This window comes from Mchenga conophoros, linkage group LG19, assembly GCF_057382185.1.
Source record: "Mchenga conophoros isolate Kocher_MC1m ecotype Shallow Benthic linkage group LG19, M_conophoros_male_GT1.1, whole genome shotgun sequence".
Taxonomy (NCBI): domain Eukaryota; kingdom Metazoa; phylum Chordata; class Actinopteri; order Cichliformes; family Cichlidae; genus Mchenga; species Mchenga conophoros.
This window is the reverse complement of record NC_140544.1, coordinates 15,297,663-15,318,583: the sequence shown is the minus strand read 5'-3', so window position 1 is coordinate 15,318,583 and position 20,921 is coordinate 15,297,663. Positions and strand designations below refer to the sequence as shown.

The 20,921-nt window shown below is 41.7% G+C and overlaps 2 protein-coding genes and 5 pseudogenes across 4 annotated transcripts in view; all 7 read left to right on the top strand.

Moving 5' to 3' along the window:
* Positions 1-20,921, top strand: part of LOC146551933 (b(0,+)-type amino acid transporter 1-like) — a 37,719-nt gene that overhangs the window by 4,230 nt on the left and 12,568 nt on the right. The window contains exon 1 of one of the 3 annotated variants that reach the window (XM_085258212.1): positions 9,010-10,083. The exons of 1 other annotated variant lie outside the window; for it this stretch is intronic. In XM_085258212.1, the coding sequence (XP_085114338.1) occupies positions 9,385-10,083 (699 nt within the window). In that variant the 5' untranslated portion in view covers positions 9,010-9,384. Of the gene's footprint in view, positions 1-9,009; positions 10,084-10,538; positions 11,418-20,921 lie in introns of those variants that run through there. One more of the 3 variants, XM_085258208.1, reaches the window with a different exon arrangement.
* LOC146551939 (b(0,+)-type amino acid transporter 1 pseudogene) lies at positions 367-1,382 on the top strand (annotated as a pseudogene).
* Positions 3,145-4,170, top strand: LOC146551938 (b(0,+)-type amino acid transporter 1 pseudogene; annotated as a pseudogene).
* Positions 5,205-7,029, top strand: LOC146551937 (b(0,+)-type amino acid transporter 1-like). The gene is made up of 2 exons (XM_085258216.1): positions 5,205-6,437; positions 7,003-7,029. The coding sequence occupies exons 1-2, from the start codon at positions 5,739-5,741 to the stop codon at positions 7,012-7,014; spliced, it is 711 nt and encodes a 236-aa protein (XP_085114342.1). The 5' UTR covers positions 5,205-5,738; the 3' UTR covers positions 7,015-7,029.
* On the top strand, positions 6,369-8,738 carry LOC146551936 (b(0,+)-type amino acid transporter 1 pseudogene; annotated as a pseudogene).
* On the top strand, positions 11,436-13,963 carry LOC146551935 (b(0,+)-type amino acid transporter 1 pseudogene; annotated as a pseudogene).
* On the top strand, positions 14,118-14,975 carry LOC146551934 (b(0,+)-type amino acid transporter 1 pseudogene; annotated as a pseudogene).

Genomic DNA, 20,921 nt, shown 5'->3' with positions numbered 1-20,921 from the left:
GTCTTTACTTGGCCATGTCCTTTCTATGATAACATTGTTAACATTGTTAAGCAGATGTTCATGTCTTCTCTCAGATTAGGTATTTTTCTGCTGCCAGTACAGCTCTCCAAACTATTCATGTAGGTCCAGACACAAGAAAACATTATATTGAGGACTGAAGACAGTCTTTCTCTGACTTTGAGGACACTAGTAGAATGCATTCGGTTTGCAGGGACTTTTACTGTAGAAAAGCAAGACTGAAATGATTTAAAACATGTATATTTTTAATGCTTTACTTCCCTGTCAGTGTTTTATAAAAAACCTAAAATAAATTACTGCTTACGTGAAACCTAAGAGAAAAGAAGAACTTTAAACAGCCATGCTGATGATAGCCTCGCCTTACTTTCGTAGCTGTATAATTAAGTGTGCTCCGCCTCTTATGTAAAAGACAACACTTTACAGCTACAGGTCTTCTTGTCCGCTGCTTCTAGGAAGACAAAAGCTTTCTGACCATGGGACATGACACACATGGACTCAATCTGCAGAGGGAAGTGGGGCTCATAGGAGCAGTTTCCTTCATTGGTGGAACCATGATTGGATCTGGGATCTTCATTTCTCCCCAGTACGTCCTTTCCACTATTGGGAGCCCAGGGGCCAGCTTCATTATATGGTCCTGCTGTGGACTGATAGCCATGCTGGGGGGTCTGTGCTATGCTGAACTGGGCACTATCATACCAGAGTCTGGAGCTGAGTACATTTACATACTGCGGACTGCAGGGAAAGTGGTGGCCTTCATGTTCGGCTTCAGCTTCATCATGGTCATGAGGCCGGCTAGTGGCACAGGAGTCGCTCTCATCTTTGCTGAATATGCTGTGGCCCCCTTTTACAGCGGCTGCACTCCTCCACAGATGGCAGTGAAGTTCGTGGCTGCTGTATCAATCTTGGTGCTGGCTATAATCAACTGTCTGAGCGTCCGCTTGGCCACAGGCATCCAGGTGGTCACCATGGCAGTGAAGGTGGTGGCCCTGGTGGTGATCATCCTGGGAGGCATTGTGATGCTTTTCCAGGGCCGCACTGAGAACTTTGAGGACTCATTTGAGGGAACCAATGCAGGGATCAGCTCCATTGGCATTGCTTTCTATCAGGGCTTGTGGTCGTATGATGGCTGGAACACTTTAAATTATTTAACTGAGGAGGTGAAACATCCAGAAGTAAGTCTGCGTGGGTTTGCAGTAATCTAAGTCATGGTAGTCTTAAGAGCTTCAAAAACTGGTACTTTTTTTTAACAATATGGTTCATGTGATGACACACATGATTAATAGTAGATCAACAACTGTGGTTTAAATACCTGGAACTCTTCACCTTTTGTTTTTAGAACGTTAGAAGCCTCAGGGATGACAGGTAAAATGTTCTTAAGACATCAAAAAAGTCAGAATTTGAACATTTACTGTTTGTGTTTAATATTATACAAAAAAAGGAGACAAATCGATCCAAGACTTTGGCTTTTTAGTCAGGATCATAGCTGGACTGGCCATCGGGCATACCGGGCATTTGCCCGGTGGGCCGCTGGCGATTTTTTTTTTTATTTTTAGGAAGGGTATATATAATGAAAGGTGTTGGATTGGCCAATTGGTCATGATCGACTCTGGGCTGGACCAATTACAGCCGAGGAGGCCGGATGCACCCTCTCCCTTGTTTAGCAATCACGTGATTTTCGCGCATTGCATGCCGGGAACTCGTGGCAAAACAATCCAAGTACCGCATCAAATGCAAGCATTTGCAGCACCGCAAAACGTTCATTCTCCGGTTCCAATAAATTCTTGTTTTTTATTTGACGCACAAAAAGGAATGTACAAAAACAAAAGGAGAACAATGCCGGTCCGTACAAAGACAGACTCGACGAAAGGACAAAGAAAAGATACGAGGAAAAAATCAAAGGAGTGAAAGGGTTAGACCCTTACGAGCACACAGAGTGGACAAAAGACGTTAGCGTGCTGCCCAACTTTCACCACGCTCATATTTATAATTATACGGTTCTTGGAGTGAGTGCATGCACTCATGAAGTTTAGTAACTTCAGGTCACTGCAACAAGCCCAGGTAGTTTACCGACGGATGGGTACAGGACCTTGAAATGCACCGTGTAGAACGAAAGACCATCGTAGGAACAAAGGTAAGTTTACCAGTCTCACAAATCGTCTCATAGATACACATTCGTTAACCGTTTATTAGCATAACCTTTGAGCTCAACGGTAATTAATTAGTAGTGGAAATAATTTCTGGTAGCATTACAGAAATGTAGCAGTGACAATAATATTGTATGCTGTAATCGTACTGGACAGTGATACAAAACAACTGTTTTATCCTGTGAATAAAAGTCAATGTACCATGGTAATAACAGAAGCGAAACGCAATATTGTGTCAGGACAATTCACTATTTATGCACAATAAACACAATAAACAAAGGAGCATAGCGCGACAATTTCTGTTCAGACTTGCTTGTAACCTATATCACCAATTATGTTAAGAAAAATGACGTATTAACTACTACAAAACTCTGACCTTTGTGGGAATGCTTGGAGCAGACTAACATGTGAGCTGGAGTGTTCTGAGACGTTATATTTGGTATATCCAGACCATCCGTCGGCTCTTACTTCGGAAACATGGCTTAAAATTTTTATCTTCAACGACTTAATCCGATAAAAAAAAACGATCTCTTTACCCGTCGGCTTCCCGTGGCTGTCATGCGACCGGCTATTGCAGTTAATAATACAACAGCTTCTTGCCATTTTTTGGGTTTCTTTTTATCGCTGTGTAACTGAGTTCAATTGAAAGCCTGCATGCGCTAGTACCTCTTGCCACAAGTTCCCAGAATCCTTTGCGGTTTTACCCCTGAATGACGTCACATTTTCAATCTTTATCCTGGTGGGCCGGTCTCTAGTCAAAATGCCCGGGCCGATTTTTTGTCCCAGTCCAGCCTTGGTCAGGATTGTATATAATTTATCTTGTTATGAGTGATGAGTGGACTGGACAAAGTAACAAGAAAACTGATACTACTTTTAGATATGATAACCCAAGCCTGTTGGCCCTTTGGTTCAGTGGTTAGCACTTTTGCTATAGAGCAAAAAAAAAAAAAGGTAGAGTTAATATTTAAATGAGGGTAACGACTAGGTTTTAATAATAATGGATTGGATTTATATAGCGCTTTTCAAGGCACCCAAAGCGCTTTACAATACCACTATTCATTCACTCTCACATTCATACACTGGTGGAGGCAGCTACAGTTGTAGCCACAGCTGCCCTGTTATCAATCCCTTGATAACACTGAAAGCTTTTTCTACGCAGTTTGTAGCATCTGAATTCTTTGTGATCTTTCTCAGTCTGCTCTGTAGACGTGTCGTTTTGTGCTCCCTGCTCTCTCTCACCATGGCGGACAAAACCCCAAAAAACGAAGGCCTGCAACTGAAGAGGGAAATTGGATTGATTGGTGGAGTAGCAATAGTTTCTGGAACCATGATTGGATCCGGTATCTTCATGTCCCCACAGTATGTCCTGGCGTATGTGGGAAGTCCTGGGGCCAGCATGTTAATCTGGTTTTTTTCAGGTGTTGTAGCTTTGCTTGCAGCTCTCTCCTACACTGAGCTTGGGACCATTATTCCTGAATCCGGTGGGGAATTTACTTACATCCTGAGGATCTATGGTTCATTCCCAGCCTTCTTTGCGGCAATCACTTTCATCCTGCTTTTGAAACCTTCCAGCATTGCAGCAATGTCAACGACCATTGCACAGTATGTCATGGCTCCCTTTTACCCAGGCTGCCCACCTCCTCAGCTGGCTGTGAAATGCTTTGCAGCTTTTAGTATTCTGGTAGTTGCCATTACCAACATCCTGAATGTCCGATTTGCTCTGAGAGTGCAGGTGATCTTCTTGGTGGCCCAAGTGTTTTCACTCACTTTCATTGTAATTGGAGGGCTAGTGAAAGTCATACAGAGCAGCACTGTGATCGAGGAAATTTTTAATGTTGAGAATGCTTTTCAAGGCACAGAGTATTCTGTGGGCACTCTGGGAATGGCTTTCTATCAAGGCCTCTGGTCTTACGCTGGCTGGTACAACTTAAACTATGTGACTGAGGAGCTGAACAAACCAGAGGTGAGGCTGAAAGGGTCAGAAATGACCTGAAATAGTAGCATTTATTCATGCTAATTTTTTTTTAAATACAGCTTAAAACCTGTCAAGAATGATTTGATGCATTAGTGCAAAAGATGCCTATATGCTGCTATATTTTCTTCCTTAACTCTGAATTTGTACCTCAGGTAATTTATTGACTTTGTCCTAACACAGGATGTATATAACACTCTGTAAATCAGTGATCAAAGTGTCTGAGGTGTTGTATGGCGATAATAAATGTACACGAGAGTAGAGTATGTTTGCTTTGCTATCATTTCAGTCCTAACTCCAATGAGGTGTGACTCCTAGATCTCAAAGACTGTATATAAAGATGTTTGGTGAATATAATATATGAGGATCAAGTATCAGAATATATTTTGACAACAAGAAGCATTTTGACCAACATTTTTCTGTATCTCCAGCTTTTCCAGAACATATACTTTGTTTTTAGTTGCAGCTCCTTACAGCATTTTATATAATAATATTACTGTTTAAATAGGAATTTAATATTTTTAAAGAATTTCTCAACTTATGACAAACTTAATTTATCCTTATCTTAAATGACTGAAACTTCAGTGTGATCGTCCCTTTTTGTTCACGCCGGTTCATAATAATTAACCCATTTCCACTGACTGCTTTTTGCAGCTTGGTGCTTGGTGTTCTTTTCTATTATATCATACTGGAGTCCAATTTAATTAAAAGAAGAGTATGGGCAGAACTTTGTGCCATCAGAAACTGAACCTGAATTGTAACTTGAATAAATGCTTTTTAAAACTGAATTTGAATCAGTCTAATTTGAAATTCAATGTACAGTTTTGAAAATTATCGTCACTAAATTGAAATTGAATTTTATATTTTGAAAATGAATTCATTTACTTTGAAACTGTATTTTATCCTTTAAAAGTGTAGCTCTCGAATAATTTCAGTTTCACTTCCATCATTCAGATTCAGCTCCAAAATTCATTTTTTTGGGACTTACATCCATACAACTAAATGGTTTAGCAAAGTATTAAAGAAAGTAAATATTCAACTTAGTTTTATGTTATTCTGTTGGACTGCTTAAACTGGCACAAGGGAGAACCAGGTCAAGTCACATCCTTCCTCTGATAACATTGTTATGCAGATACTCTGTTACTTTCTTCACTCAGATGAGGCCCTGTCTAATCTTTTACTGGAAGTTCAGTGTTTTTTTGTTTGTTTTTTATCTTCATGTAGGTCACGTAGATCCAGACACAAGTATACATAAAACGAACAAACACCAGAGAAAGAATTGAGGACACCAGAAGAATCAACTTGGCTTGCAGGGACATTTCCAGTAGACTGGAAATATTCAAAATAGTCTCTATTTTGAATTTTTCGTTTCTCCAACTGTGTTTTATAGAGCAGAACCTAAAATAAATCATTGTTAACGTGAAATCTAAGAAAAAACCAACTCTGGACAAGCAGACATTCTTAAAATCTGCTTAAAAGTAGCCTCATTTTAATTTCATAGCAGTTTAATTTTGTGCACTCCTCCTATTGGGCAACAGGCAGCGTTTTGTAACTGCACGTCTGTTCTTCGCTGCTGCTTCAGAGAAGACAAAAGCTTTCTGACCATGGGACATGACACACATGGACTCAATCTGCAGAGGGAAGTGGGGCTCATAGGAGCAGTTTCCTTCATTGGTGGAACCATGATTGGATCTGGGATCTTCATTTCTCCCCAGTACGTCCTTTCCACTATTGGGAGCCCAGGGGCCAGCTTCATTATATGGTCCTGCTGTGGACTGATAGCCATGCTGGGGGGTCTGTGCTATGCTGAACTGGGCACTATCATACCAGAGTCTGGAGCTGAGTACATTTACATACTGCGGACTGCAGGGAAAGTGGTGGCCTTCATGTTCGTCTTCAGCTTCATCATGGTCATGAGGCCGGCTAGTGGCACAGGAGTCGCTCTCATCTTTGCTGAATATGCTGTGGCCCCCTTTTACAGCGGCTGCACTCCTCCACAGCTGGCTGTGAAGTTAATGGCTGCTGTATCAATCTTGGTGCTGGCTATAATCAACTGTCTGAGCGTCCGCTTGGCCACAGGCATCCAGGTGGTCACCATGGCAGTGAAGGTGGTGGCCCTGGTGGTGATCATCCTGGGAGGCATTGTGATGCTTTTCCAGGGCCGCACTGAGAACTTTGAGGACTCATTTGAGGGAACCAATGCAGGGATCAGCTCCATTGGCATTGCTTTCTATCAGGGCTTGTGGTCGTATGATGGCTGGAACACTTTAAATTATTTAACTGAGGAGGTGAAACATCCAGAAGTAAGTCTGCGTGGGTTTGCAGTAATCTAAGTCATGGTAGTCTTAAGAGCTTCAAAAACTGGTACTTTTTTTTAACAATATGGTTCATGTGATGACACACATGATTAATAGTAGATCAACAACTGTGGTTTAAATACCTGGAACTCTTCACCTTTTGTTTTTAGAACGTTAGAAGCCTCAGGGATGACAGGTAAAATGTTCTTAAGACATCAAAAAAGTCAGAATTTGAACATTTACTGTTTGTGTTTAATATTATACAAAAAAAGGAGACAAATCGATCCAAGACTTTGGCTTTTTAGTCAGGATTGTATATAATTTATCTTGTTATGAGTGATGAGTGGACTGGACAAAGTAACAAGAAAACTGATATTACTTTTAGATATGATAACCCAAGCCTGTTGGCCCTTTGGTTCAGTGGTTAGCACTTTTGCTATAGAGCAAAAAAAAAAAAAGGTAGAGTTAATATTTAAATGAGGGTAACGACTAGGTTTTACAATCCCTTGATAACACTAAAAGTTTTTTCTACGCAGTTTGTAGCATCTGAATTCTTTGTGATCTTTCTCAGTCTGCTCTGTAGACGTGTCGTTTTGTGCTCCCTGCTCTCTCTCAACATGGCGGACAAAACCCCAAAAAACGAAGGCCTGCAACTGAAGAGGGAAATTGGATTGATTGGTGGAGTAGCAATAGTTTCTGGAACCATGATTGGATCCGGTATCTTCATGTCCCCACAGTATGTCCTGGCGTATGTGGGAAGTCCTGGGGCCAGCATGTTAATCTGGTTTTTTTCAGGTGTTGTGGCTTTGCTTGCAGCTCTCTCCTACACTGAGCTTGGGACCATTATTCCTGAATCCGGTGGGGAATTTACTTACATCCTGAGGATCTATGGTTCATTCCCAGCCTTCTTTGCAGCAATCACTTTCATCCTGCTTGTAAAACCTTTCGGCATTGCAGCAATGGCAATGGGCATTGCACAGTATGCCATGGCTCCCTTTTACCCAGGCTGCCCACCTCCTCAGCTGGCTGTGAAATGCTTTGCAGCTTTTAGTATTCTGGTAGTTGCCATTACCAACATCCTGAATGTCCGATTTGCTCTGAGAGTGCAGGTGATCTTCTTGGTGGCCAAAGTGTTTTCACTCACTTTCATTGTAATTGGAGGGCTAGTGAAAGTCATACAGAGCAGCACTGTGATCGAGGAAAATTTTAATGTTGAGAATGCTTTTCAAGGCACAGAGTATTCTGTGGGCACTCTGGGAATGGCTTTCTATCAAGGCCTCTGGTCTTACGCTGGCTGGTACAACTTAAACTATGTGACTGAGGAGCTGAACAAACCAGAGGTGAGGCTGAAAGGGTCAGAAATGACCTGAAATAGTAGCATTTATTCATGCTAATTTTTTTTTAAATACAGCTTAAAACCTGTCAAGAATGATTTGATGCATTAGTGCAAAAGATGCCTATATGCTGCTATATTTTCTTCCTTAACTCTGAATTTGTACCTCAGGTAATTTATTGACTTTGTCCTAACACAGGATGTCTATAACACTCTGTAAATCAGTGATCAAAGTGTCTGAGGTGTTGTATGGCGATAATAAATGTACACGAGAGTAGAGTATGTTTGCTTTGCTATCATTTCAGTCCTAACTCCAATGAGGTGTGACTCCTAGATCTCAAAGACTGTATATAAAGATGTTTGGTGAATATAATATATGAGGATCAAGTATCAGAATATATTTTGACAACAAGAAGCATTTTGACCAACATTTTTCTGTATCTCCAGCTTTTCCAGAACATATACTTTGTTTTTAGTTGCAGCTCCTTACAGCATTTTATATAATAATATTACTGTTTAAATAGGAATTTAATATTTTTAAAGAATTTCTCAACTTATGACAAACTTAATTTATCCTTATCTTAAATGACTGAAACTTCAGTGTGATCGTCCCTTTTTGTTCACGCCGGTTCATAATAATTAACCCATTTCCACTGACTGCTTTTTGCAGCTTGGTGCTTGGTGTTCTTTTCTATTATATCATACTGGAGTCCAATTTAATTAAAAGAAGAGTATGGGCAGAACTTTGTGCCATCAGAAACTGAACCTGAATTGTAACTTGAATAAATGCTTTTTAAAACTGAATTTGAATCAGTCTAATTTGAAATTCAATGTACAGTTTTGAAAATTATCGTCACTAAATTGAAATTGAATTTTATATTTTGAAAATGAATTCATTTACTTTGAAACTGTATTTTATCCTTTAAAAGTGTAGCTCTCGAATAATTTCAGTTTCACTTCCATCATTCAGATTCAGCTCCAAAATTCATTTTTTTGGGACTTACATCCATACAACTAAATGGTTTAGCAAAGTATTAAAGAAAGTAAATATTCAACTTAGTTTTATGTTATTCTGTTGGACTGCTTAAACTGGCACAAGGGAGAACCAGGTCAAGTCACGTCCTTCCTCTGATAACATTGTTATGCAGATACTCTGTTACTTTCTTCACTCAGATGAGGCCCTGTCTAATCTTTTACTGGAAGTTCAGTGTTTTGTTTTTTTTTTTTTAATCTTCATGTAGGTCACGTAGATCCAGACACAAGTATACATAAAACGAACAAACACCAGAGAAAGAATTGAGGACACCAGAAGAATCAACTTGGCTTGCAGGGACATTTCCAGTAGACTGGAAATATTCAAAATAGTCTCTATTTTGAATTTTTCGTTTCTCCAACTGTGTTTTATAGAGCAGAACCTAAAATAAATCATCGTTAACGTGAAATCTAAGAAAAACCAACTCTGGACAAGCAGACATTCTTAAAATCTGCTTAAAAGTAGCCTCATTTTAATTTCATAGCAGTTTAATTTTGTGCACTCCTCCTATTGGGCAACAGGCAGCGTTTTGTAACTGCACGTCTGTTCTTCGCTGCTGCTTCAGAGAAGACAAAAGCTTTCTGACCATGGGACATGACACACATGGACTCAATCTGCAGAGGGAAGTGGGGCTCATAGGAGCAGTTTCCTTCATTGGTGGAACCATGATTGGATCTGGGATCTTCATTTCTCCCCAGTACGTCCTTTCCACTATTGGGAGCCCAGGGGCCAGCTTCATTATATGGTCCTGCTGTGGACTGATAGCCATGCTGGGGGGTCTGTGCTATGCTGAACTGGGCACTATCATACCAGAGTCTGGAGCTGAGTACATTTACATACTGCGGACTGCAGGGAAAGTGGTGGCCTTCATGTTCGTCTTCAGCTTCATCATGGTCATGAGGCCGGCTAGTGGCACAGGAGTCGCTCTCATCTTTGCTGAATATGCTGTGGCCCCCTTTTACAGCGGCTGCACTCCTCCACAGCTGGCTGTGAAGTTAATGGCTGCTGTATCAATCTTGGTGCTGGCTATAATCAACTGTCTGAGCGTCCGCTTGGCCACAGGCATCCAGGTGGTCACCATGGCAGTGAAGGTGGTGGCCCTGGTGGTGATCATCCTGGGAGGCATTGTGATGCTTTTCCAGGGCCGCACTGAGAACTTTGAGGACTCATTTGAGGGAACCAATGCAGGGATCAGCTCCATTGGCATTGCTTTCTATCAGGGCTTGTGGTCGTATGATGGCTGGAACACTTTAAATTATTTAACTGAGGAGGTGAAACATCCAGAAGTAAGTCTGCGTGGGTTTGCAGTAATCTAAGTCATGGTAGTCTTAAGAGCTTCAAAAACTGGTACTTTTTTTTAACAATATGGTTCATGTGATGACACACATGATTAATAGTAGATCAACAACTGTGGTTTAAATACCTGGAACTCTTCACCTTTTGTTTTTAGAACGTTAGAAGCCTCAGGGATGACAGGTAAAATGTTCTTAAGACATCAAAAAAGTCAGAATTTGAACATTTACTGTTTGTGTTTAATATTATACAAAAAAAGGAGACAAATCGATCCAAGACTTTGGCTTTTTAGTCAGGATTGTATATAATTTATCTTGTTATGAGTGATGAGTGGACTGGACAAAGTAACAAGAAAACTGATATTACTTTTAGATATGATAACCCAAGCCTGTTGGCCCTTTGGTTCAGTGGTTAGCACTTTTGCTATAGAGCAAAAAAAAAAAAAGGTAGAGTTAATATTTAAATGAGGGTAACGACTAGGTTTTACAATCCCTTGATAACACTAAAAGTTTTTTCTACGCAGTTTGTAGCATCTGAATTCTTTGTGATCTTTCTCAGTCTGCTCTGTAGACGTGTCGTTTTGTGCTCCCTGCTCTCTCTCAACATGGCGGACAAAACCCCAAAAAACGAAGGCCTGCAACTGAAGAGGGAAATTGGATTGATTGGTGGAGTAGCAATAGTTTCTGGAACCATGATTGGATCCGGTATCTTCATGTCCCCACAGTATGTCCTGGCGTATGTGGGAAGTCCTGGGGCCAGCATGTTAATCTGGTTTTTTTCAGGTGTTGTGGCTTTGCTTGCAGCTCTCTCCTACACTGAGCTTGGGACCATTATTCCTGAATCCGGTGGGGAATTTACTTACATCCTGAGGATCTATGGTTCATTCCCAGCCTTCTTTGCAGCAATCACTTTCATCCTGCTTGTAAAACCTTTCGGCATTGCAGCAATGGCAATGGGCATTGCACAGTATGCCATGGCTCCCTTTTACCCAGGCTGCCCACCTCCTCAGCTGGCTGTGAAATGCTTTGCAGCTTTTAGTATTCTGGTAGTTGCCATTACCAACATCCTGAATGTCCGATTTGCTCTGAGAGTGCAGGTGATCTTCTTGGTGGCCAAAGTGTTTTCACTCACTTTCATTGTAATTGGAGGGCTAGTGAAAGTCATACAGAGCAGCACTGTGATCGAGGAAAATTTTAATGTTGAGAATGCTTTTCAAGGCACAGAGTATTCTGTGGGCACTCTGGGAATGGCTTTCTATCAAGGCCTCTGGTCTTACGCTGGCTGGTACAACTTAAACTATGTGACTGAGGAGCTGAACAAACCAGAGGTGAGGCTGAAAGGGTCAGAAATGACCTGAAATAGTAGCATTTATTCATGCTAATTTTTTTTTAAATACAGCTTAAAACCTGTCAAGAATGATTTGATGCATTAGTGCAAAAGATGCCTATATGCTGCTATATTTTCTTCCTTAACTCTGAATTTGTACCTCAGGTAATTTATTGACTTTGTCCTAACACAGGATGTATATAACACTCTGTAAATCAGTGATCAAAGTGTCTGAGGTGTTGTATGGCGATAATAAATGTACACGAGAGTAGAGTATGTTTGCTTTGCTATCATTTCAGTCCTAACTCCAATGAGGTGTGACTCCTAGATCTCAAAGACTGTATATAAAGATGTTTGGTGAATATAATATATGAGGATCAAGTATCAGAATATATTTTGACAACAAGAAGCATTTTGACCAACATTTTTCTGTATCTCCAGCTTTTCCAGAACATATACTTTGTTTTTAGTTGCAGCTCCTTACAGCATTTTATATAATAATATTACTGTTTAAATAGGAATTTAATATTTTTAAAGAATTTCTCAACTTATGACAAACTTAATTTATCCTTATCTTAAATGACTGAAACTTCAGTGTGATCGTCCCTTTTTGTTCACGCCGGTTCATAATAATTAACCCATTTCCACTGACTGCTTTTTGCAGCTTGGTGCTTGGTGTTCTTTTCTATTATATCATACTGGAGTCCAATTTAATTAAAAGAAGAGTATGGGCAGAACTTTGTGCCATCAGAAACTGAACCTGAATTGTAACTTGAATAAATGCTTTTTAAAACTGAATTTGAATCAGTCTAATTTGAAATTCAATGTACAGTTTTGAAAATTATCGTCACTAAATTGAAATTGAATTTTATATTTTGAAAATGAATTCATTTACTTTGAAACTGTATTTTATCCTTTAAAAGTGTAGCTCTCGAATAATTTCAGTTTCACTTCCATCATTCAGATTCAGCTCCAAAATTCATTTTTTTGGGACTTACATCCATACAACTAAATGGTTTAGCAAAGTATTAAAGAAAGTAAATATTCAACTTAGTTTTATGTTATTCTGTTGGACTGCTTAAACTGGCACAAGGGAGAACCAGGTCAAGTCACATCCTTCCTCTGATAACATTGTTATGCAGATACTCTGTTACTTTCTTCACTCAGATGAGGCCCTGTCTAATCTTTTACTGGAAGTTCAGTGTTTTTTTGTTTGTTTTTTATCTTCATGTAGGTCACGTAGATCCAGACACAAGTATACATAAAACGAACAAACACCAGAGAAAGAATTGAGGACACCAGAAGAATCAACTTGGCTTGCAGGGACATTTCCAGTAGACTGGAAATATTCAAAATAGTCTCTATTTTGAATTTTTCGTTTCTCCAACTGTGTTTTATAGAGCAGAACCTAAAATAAATCATTGTTAACGTGAAATCTAAGAAAAAACCAACTCTGGACAAGCAGACATTCTTAAAATCTGCTTAAAAGTAGCCTCATTTTAATTTCATAGCAGTTTAATTTTGTGCACTCCTCCTATTGGGCAACAGGCAGCGTTTTGTAACTGCACGTCTGTTCTTCGCTGCTGCTTCAGAGAAGACAAAAGCTTTCTGACCATGGGACATGACACACATGGACTCAATCTGCAGAGGGAAGTGGGGCTCATAGGAGCAGTTTCCTTCATTGGTGGAACCATGATTGGATCTGGGATCTTCATTTCTCCCCAGTACGTCCTTTCCACTATTGGGAGCCCAGGGGCCAGCTTCATTATATGGTCCTGCTGTGGACTGATAGCCATGCTGGGGGGTCTGTGCTATGCTGAACTGGGCACTATCATACCAGAGTCTGGAGCTGAGTACATTTACATACTGCGGACTGCAGGGAAAGTGGTGGCCTTCATGTTCGGCTTCAGCTTCATCATGGTCATGAGGCCGGCTAGTGGCACAGGAGTCGCTCTCATCTTTGCTGAATATGCTGTGGCCCCCTTTTACAGCGGCTGCACTCCTCCACAGCTGGCTGTGAAGTTAATGGCTGCTGTATCAATCTTGGTGCTGGCTATAATCAACTGTCTGAGCGTCCGCTTGGCCACAGGCATCCAGGTGGTCACCATGGCAGTGAAGGTGGTGGCCCTGGTGGTGATCATCCTGGGAGGCATTGTGATGCTTTTCCAGGGCCGCACTGAGAACTTTGAGGACTCATTTGAGGGAACCAATGCAGGGGTCAGCTCCATTGGCATTGCTTTCTATCAGGGCTTGTGGTCGTATGATGGCTGGAACACTTTAAATTGTTTAACCGAGGAGGTGAAACATCCAGAAGTAAGAATTTCAATATTTACTATTAGTAGTTTATAGAAAGTCAAAATAAAGATGAAGCATGCCAACACTGTGCGTCTCCACTCATGATTGTGCATTTTTTTTTATCTTCTTACAGATTTAGATGAGTAGGCCAGGACAAACTGTAGTAACCTGAGAACTGATATTGGTTTAGGATATAATAATCCAAACCAACTGGTGGCTCATTGGTGCAGTGGTTAGCACTTTTTCCACAGTTAGAAAACTGAAGAGTTAATATTTAATTGAAGGCAAAACAAGTACATTTTACACCACGTGATTTCTTTTGAAAGTTTTTTCTACGCAGTTTGTAGCATCTGAATTCTTTGTGATCTTTCTCAGTCTGCTCTGTAGACGTGTCGTTTTGTGCTCCCTGCTCTCTCTCACCATGGCGAACAAAACCCCAAAAAACGAAGGGCTGCAACTGAAGAGGCAGATTGGATTGATTGGTGGAGTAGCAATAGTTTCTGGAACCATGATTGGATCCGGTATCTTCATGTCCCCACAGTATGTCCTGGCGTATGTGGGAAGTCCTGGGGCCAGCATGTTAATCTGGTTTTTTTCAGGTGTTGTGGCTTTGCTTGCAGCTCTCTCCTACACTGAGCTTGGGACCATTATTCCTGAATCTGGTGGGGAATTTACTTACATCCTGAGGATCTATGGTTCATTCCCAGCCTTCTTTGCGGCAATCACTTTCATCCTGCTTTTGAAACCTTCCAGCATTGCAGCAATGTCAATGACCATTGCACAGTATGTCATGGCTCCCTTTTACCCAGGCTGCCCACCTCCTCAGCTGGCTGTGAAATGCTTTGCAGCTTTTAGTATTCTGGTAGTTGCCATTACCAACATCCTGAATGTCCGATTTGCTCTGAGAGTGCAGGTGATCTTCTTGGTGGCCAAAGTGTTTTCACTCACTTTCATTGTAATTGGAGGGCTAGTGGAAGTGATACAGAGCAGCACTGTGATCGAGGAAAATTTTAACATTGAGAATGCTTTTCAAGGAACTCAGTTTTCTTTGAACACTCTGGGAAAGGCTTTACTTCAAGGCCTCTGGTCTTACGCTGGCTGGAGCAACTTGAATTATGTGACTGAGGAGCTGAACAAACCAGAGGTGAGGCTGAAAGGGTCTGAAGTGACCTGAAATAGTAGCATTTATTCATGCTAAATTTTTCAAATACAGCTTAAAACCTGTCCAGAATGATTTGATTCTTTACTGTAAAAGATGCCTATATGCTGCTATATTTTCTTCCTTAACTCTGAATTTGTACCTCAGGTAATTTATTGACTTTGTCCTAACACAGGATGTATATAACACTCTGTAAATCAGTGATCAAAGTGTCTGAGGTGTTGTATGGCGATAATAAATGTACACGAGAGTAGAGTATGTTTGCTTTGCTATCATTTCAGTCCTAAGTCCAATGAGGTGTGACTCCTAGATCTCAAAGACTGTATGTATATTTATTGACTTTGTCCTAACACAGGATGTCTATAACACTCTGTAAATCAGTGCAGTTAGCTTGTTAATGTTTGACACCATGCAGCCCCACGCACACGGCGGTAACGGAGATTTGCCGCGTTAATGCAGTTATAGCATTAACGTCATTTTAATGAGATTAACGCTGACAGCACCAATAATAATATGACTGTTTAAATAGGAATTTAATATTTTTAAAGACTTGGTAAATTCTTTAAAAATACCTCAACTTATGTGTAGTGTTCTGTTGCAGAGTGTAGCAACTCTGATCAAACACCAAGCTAAACCTCTGTCAATGAATACACGAGTCCGAGTAGAGTTGACTTTTTACTCAGAATCTTCATTTGACAAGCGGTAAAAACTGTAGTTGAAAAGAAATACAGAATAGAAAAAATGATCGTTTACATAAATATTGCATCACGAAATAACTCAAAATGTGACCTTACACCTTCGTGTTAGCTTTAGCAACAGTAATGATCATCAAAACTGCCTTTTTTAACATGTACAAATTAACCTCCATGAATCACAAACAAAATATAATTTTTAACAAATACCGCTATTTATGCCTTTTTAACATCTTCATCATGAAATATATACACTTACGGCGTTGCCTGAACAATGTTCCCAAGTGGATGGCTGTGGATAAGCCTCAGAGCAAGACCGCATGTCCCTCTCCCTCTTAGAGCAACCAGGAAGAGGAATTAAACAGGAAATGAGGTTATTAGCAAGTTCACCTTCAAAATTAAACCTTCTTAACATTTTTAACTCTTTTTACTGTTCTTTTTAACTTAAATACATACAAAAGAATTATTTTAAAGCAAACATTAAAGATAAATAACATAAATGCCTTTGAGGCATCACACTCCCCGCCTGGCCTATGTGAGGCCACTATGAACTTGAATGAGTCCAAACAACAGTCCTTAAATCAGTCCTTAGGCAGAAGAAGAACTACTTCTGCAACTGGCCTAAGGAAGGTTCTTGTGTCACCTTGGTCGGTCGTTTTTACTTCAACCTTTCTCACATGTCCATCCTTCCCAGGAAAGGTTGCTGTGACTATGGCCATGGGCCAGTAGTTGCGGATGGTCTGCTTGTCCCTGAGGAGGACCAGATCCCCAACTTGAAGGTTTCTGCGTGTCACTGTCCATTTTTGTCTTTGTTGTAAGGTTGGTAAGTATTCTTTGCTCCAACGGGCCCAAAACTGGTTCGCGAGTGCTCGAACTTGCCTCCATTGTTTTGTGAAGAGGTCCTTCTCTGTGAAATCTCCTGGAGGAGGTGGAACTCCTGATTTCTGTGTGAGGAGCATGGCTGGTGAAAGAATGAAAGGTTGGTGTGGGTCTGTAGACACAGGTAGGAGTGGACGTGCATTGATGATGGCTGTAATTTCTGCCATTAGCGTTGACAGCACTTCATGGGTCAGGCGACTCTTTTGCTGCAAGAGCATTGAATCAAGGATTCTCCTGGCAACACCAATCATCCAAATTCAAATTCAAATTCAAATTTTATTTGTCACGTACACAGTCATACACAGTACGATATGTAGTGAAATGCTTGGACAACTGCTCGTGACCTAAAGAAAACAAAAAAGGAAAAGGCTATGAATAAGATAGGAAATAAATATGAAAAATTAAAAAGGGTAAATTTAACTAGGAAGGAATAAAATATAAATTAAGGTTAAAAATGAAATAACTGTACGACACAAATTAGAATGAAGGGTAAATTTAACTGGGAGAATAAGATAAAATATATAAATTAAAGTTGAAAATAAAATAACTGTACAACAAAATACACAATATAGAACTATCTTGGGAACTATCATCCGTTCCCATGAGCCTCCCATGTGGGAAGCATGTGGAGGTCTGAAGTTCCAGCTACATCCTTGCTTGCTGAGGTACCCCTGTACAGTATTATCCATCTCCAACTCCTTGCTAGCTCCAATGAAGTTGGTCCCACAATCAGACTGAAGTCCTTTTGCAGGGCCTCTGAGAGCGAAGAACCGCCTGAGAGCATTTATACAGCTAGATGTGTCCATAGACTCAATCAGCTCAATGTGGACGGCCCTTGAACTCAAACAACTAAACATCATGGCCCACCGTTTGCTCTCTGCCTGCCCTCCTCTGGTGCGTCTGGTTACAACAGACCAAGGTCCAAAGACGTCAAGCCCCACGTATGTGAAGGGAGGGCAAACCTTGAGACGTTCCGGCAGTAAGTCAGCCATACGTTGTTCTTCCGGTCTCCCACGCAGCTTCCGGCAGATTACGCATTTGTGTAGGACTGAATTGATTAGTCGCTTCCCACCCAAAATCCACAGTCCAGCTGCCCTTACTGCACCTTCTGTGAGATGTCGACCCTGATGTCTCACCTGCTCATGGTGATGTCGTACAAGCAGTAAGGAAACGTAGCTGTCCTTGGGTAGGATTACTGGGTTCTTTTCTTCACACGTTAGTTGAGAATGTTTCAGTCTGCCTCCAACGCAGATGAGACTACTCTCCAAAGTTGGACTGAGTTTATGCAACGGGCTGTTTGTGGGCACCACTTTGTTTGCTTGGAGGGCTGACAGTTCCTTGGCAAAGGCTGGCATTTGTGCTGCTTGCAGAATGACATGTTTTACTTGAGCTATTTCATCCACAGTACGAGATAAGCGACATGTGTGCCATCCTGTACACCTGCTGTTTTGGTTTGAATGTTTGTGAGATCTTGCCACATGGATAAGGAAAGCCACTGCTCGCAGTAGAGAGGTAAAGGTGGAGAAACGGCGAAAGCGATCAGGGGTAAGTACAGGTTCCTTCAGATGAGTAGTGTAGGTGCGTACCTGTGGTCGAATCTCTGAGTCATTTCCCGGGTCGATGAGCTCAAACGTCTCACTGGTTTGTGTTGTTTCTGCAGATAACTGATGCAGGAATGAAGGTCCGGTGAACCAAGAACTCTGTGTCAGATGGGATGCAGGCAAAGATCTGGATGCATGGTCCGCAGGGTTTGGTTCCGTGCACACATAATGCCATTGTTCTGGTCTGGTAGATCGTCGGATACGTTGGACTCTGTTATGGACATATGTGTAGAAGCGTTTTGTCGTGTTACAAATGTACCCGAGTACCACCTTACTGTCCGTGTAGAACCTGACAGCATCCAATTTCAGATCCAGCTCCTCCCGGATGAGATCCGCCATTTCTACTGCAAGGACAGCAGCGCAGAGTTCGAGCCTCGGGATTGTTGGTTCAGACTGGGGTGCTAATTTGGCTTTGCCCATAATACAGTGGGGCAAAAAAGTATTTAGTCAGCCACCGATTGTGCAAGTTCCCCCACCTAAAATGATGACAGAGGTCAGTAATTTGCACCAGAGGTACACTTCAACTGTGAGAGACAGAATGTGAAAAAAAAATCCATGAATCCACATGGTAGGATTTGTAAAGAATTTATTCGTAAATCAGGGTGGAAAATAAGTATTTGGTCAATAACAAAAATACAACTCAATACTTTGTAACATAACCTTTGTTGGCAATAACAGAGCTCAAACGTTTACTATAGGTCTTTACCAGGTTTGCACACACAGTAGCTGGTATTTTGGCCCATTCCTCCATGCAGATCTTCTCGAGAGCAGTGATGTTTTGGGGCTGTCGCCGAGCAACACGGACTTTCAACTCCCGCCACAGATTTTCTATGGGGTTGAGGTCTGGAGACTGGCTAGGCCACTCCAGGACTTTCAAATGCTTCTTACGGAGCCACTCCTTTGTTGCCCGGGCGGTGTGTTTTGGATCATTGTCATGTTGGAAGACCCAGCCTCGTTTCATCTTCAAAGTTCTCACTGATGGAAGGAGGTTTTGGCTCAAAATCTCACGATACATGGCCCCATTCATTCTGTCCTTAACACGGATCAGTCGTCCTGTCCCCTTGGCAGAAAAACAGCCCCATAGCATGATGTTTCCACCCCCATGCTTCACAGTAGGTATGGTGTTCTTGGGATGCAACTCAGTATTCTTCTTCCTCCAAACACGACGAGTTGAGTTTATACCAAAAAGTTCTACTTTGGTTTCATCTGACCACATGACATTCTCCCAATCCTCTGCTGTATCATCCATGTGCTCTCTGGCAAACTTCAGACGGGCCTGGACATGCACTGGCTTCAGCAGCGGAACACGTCTGGCACTGCGGGATTTGATTCCCTGCCGTTGTAGTGTGTTACTGATGGTGACCTTTGTTACTTTGGTCCCAGCTCTCTGCAGGTCATTCACCAGGTCCCCCCGTGTGGTTCTGGGATCTTTGCTCACCGTTCTCATGATCATTTTGACCCCACGGGATGAGATCTTGCGTGGAGCCCCAGATCGAGGGAGATTATCAGTGGTCTTGTATGTCTTCCATTTTCTGATGATTGCTCCCACAGTTGATTTTTTCACACCAAGCTGCTTGCCTATTGTAGATTCACTCTTCCCAGTCTGGTGCAGGTCTACAATACTTTTCCTGGTGTCCTTCGAAAGCTCTTTGGTCTTGGCCATGGCGGAGTTTGGAGTCTGACTGTTTGAGGCTGTGGACAGGTGTCTTTTATACAGATGATGAGTTCAAACAGGTGCCATTCATACAGGTAACGAGTGGGGGACAGAAAAGCTTCTTACAGAAGACGTTACAGGTCTGTGAGAGCCAGAGATTTTCCTTGTTTGAGGTGACCAAATACTTATTTTCCACCCTGATTTACGAATAAATTCTTTACAAATCCTACCATGTGAATTCATGGATTTTTTTTTCACATTCTGTCTCTCACAGTTGAAGTGTACCTCTGGTGCAAATTACTGACCTCTGTCATCATTTTAAGTGTGGGAACTTGCACAATCGGTGGCTGACTAAATACTTTTTTGCCCCACTGTAAATCCTACTTCCACTTTTCCATCCTCCTGGATGGCTCTCAAGTAAGCGATAGCCCCAATGGCCATAGTTGAGGCATCTGAGAATACAAACAACTCTGTGCGCACAGCTTTGGTGAGCGAGGTTGATGTGTATGCACGTGGCACATGAAGCTCCTTTAGGACTCGAAGAGAATCTCTCCAGGTTTCCCATTTCTTCAGCTTGTCTTCTGGGAGAGGTGCATCCCAGTCAGTCAGTTCCGAACTAAGTTCCCTAAGAAGAGCTCGTCCCTGGATTGTGACGGGTGCCAGCATACCCATTGGATCAAAAACACTATTGACGGTAGAGAGGACTCCACGTCGGGTGAAAGGTTTGATAATAGTTGATGCAGAGAATGTGAATGTGTCTTTTCTGATCTCCCAAAGCAAACCCAGGCTGCGCTGCATGGATGCTGTCTCTCCGCTCAAATCCAGATCCTTGATGAGCGGGACACAATCTTCTGGCGGGAAAGCTCCAGTGACTGCTGGACTGTTCGACACAAACTTGTGCAAGCGGAGGTTTGATTCAGCAAGTGAAGCCTGAGTCCGTTGGAGAAGGTTGATTGCTTCTGCTTCAGATGGGAGAGACACCAAGCCATCATCCACGTAAAAGTGCCTTTCCACAAATTTCACTGTGTCGGCACCGTACTTCTGGGCACCTTCAGCAATGGCTCTTCGCAGACCATAGATGGCCACAGCCGGAGATGGTGAGTTGCCAAAGACATGAACCCTCATGCGATAGTCAATAACTGCCTTGGTGAGGTCGTTGTCCTCATACCACAAAAACCAGAGGAAGTTGCGGTGCCTTTCATGGACCAAAAAGCAGTGAAACATT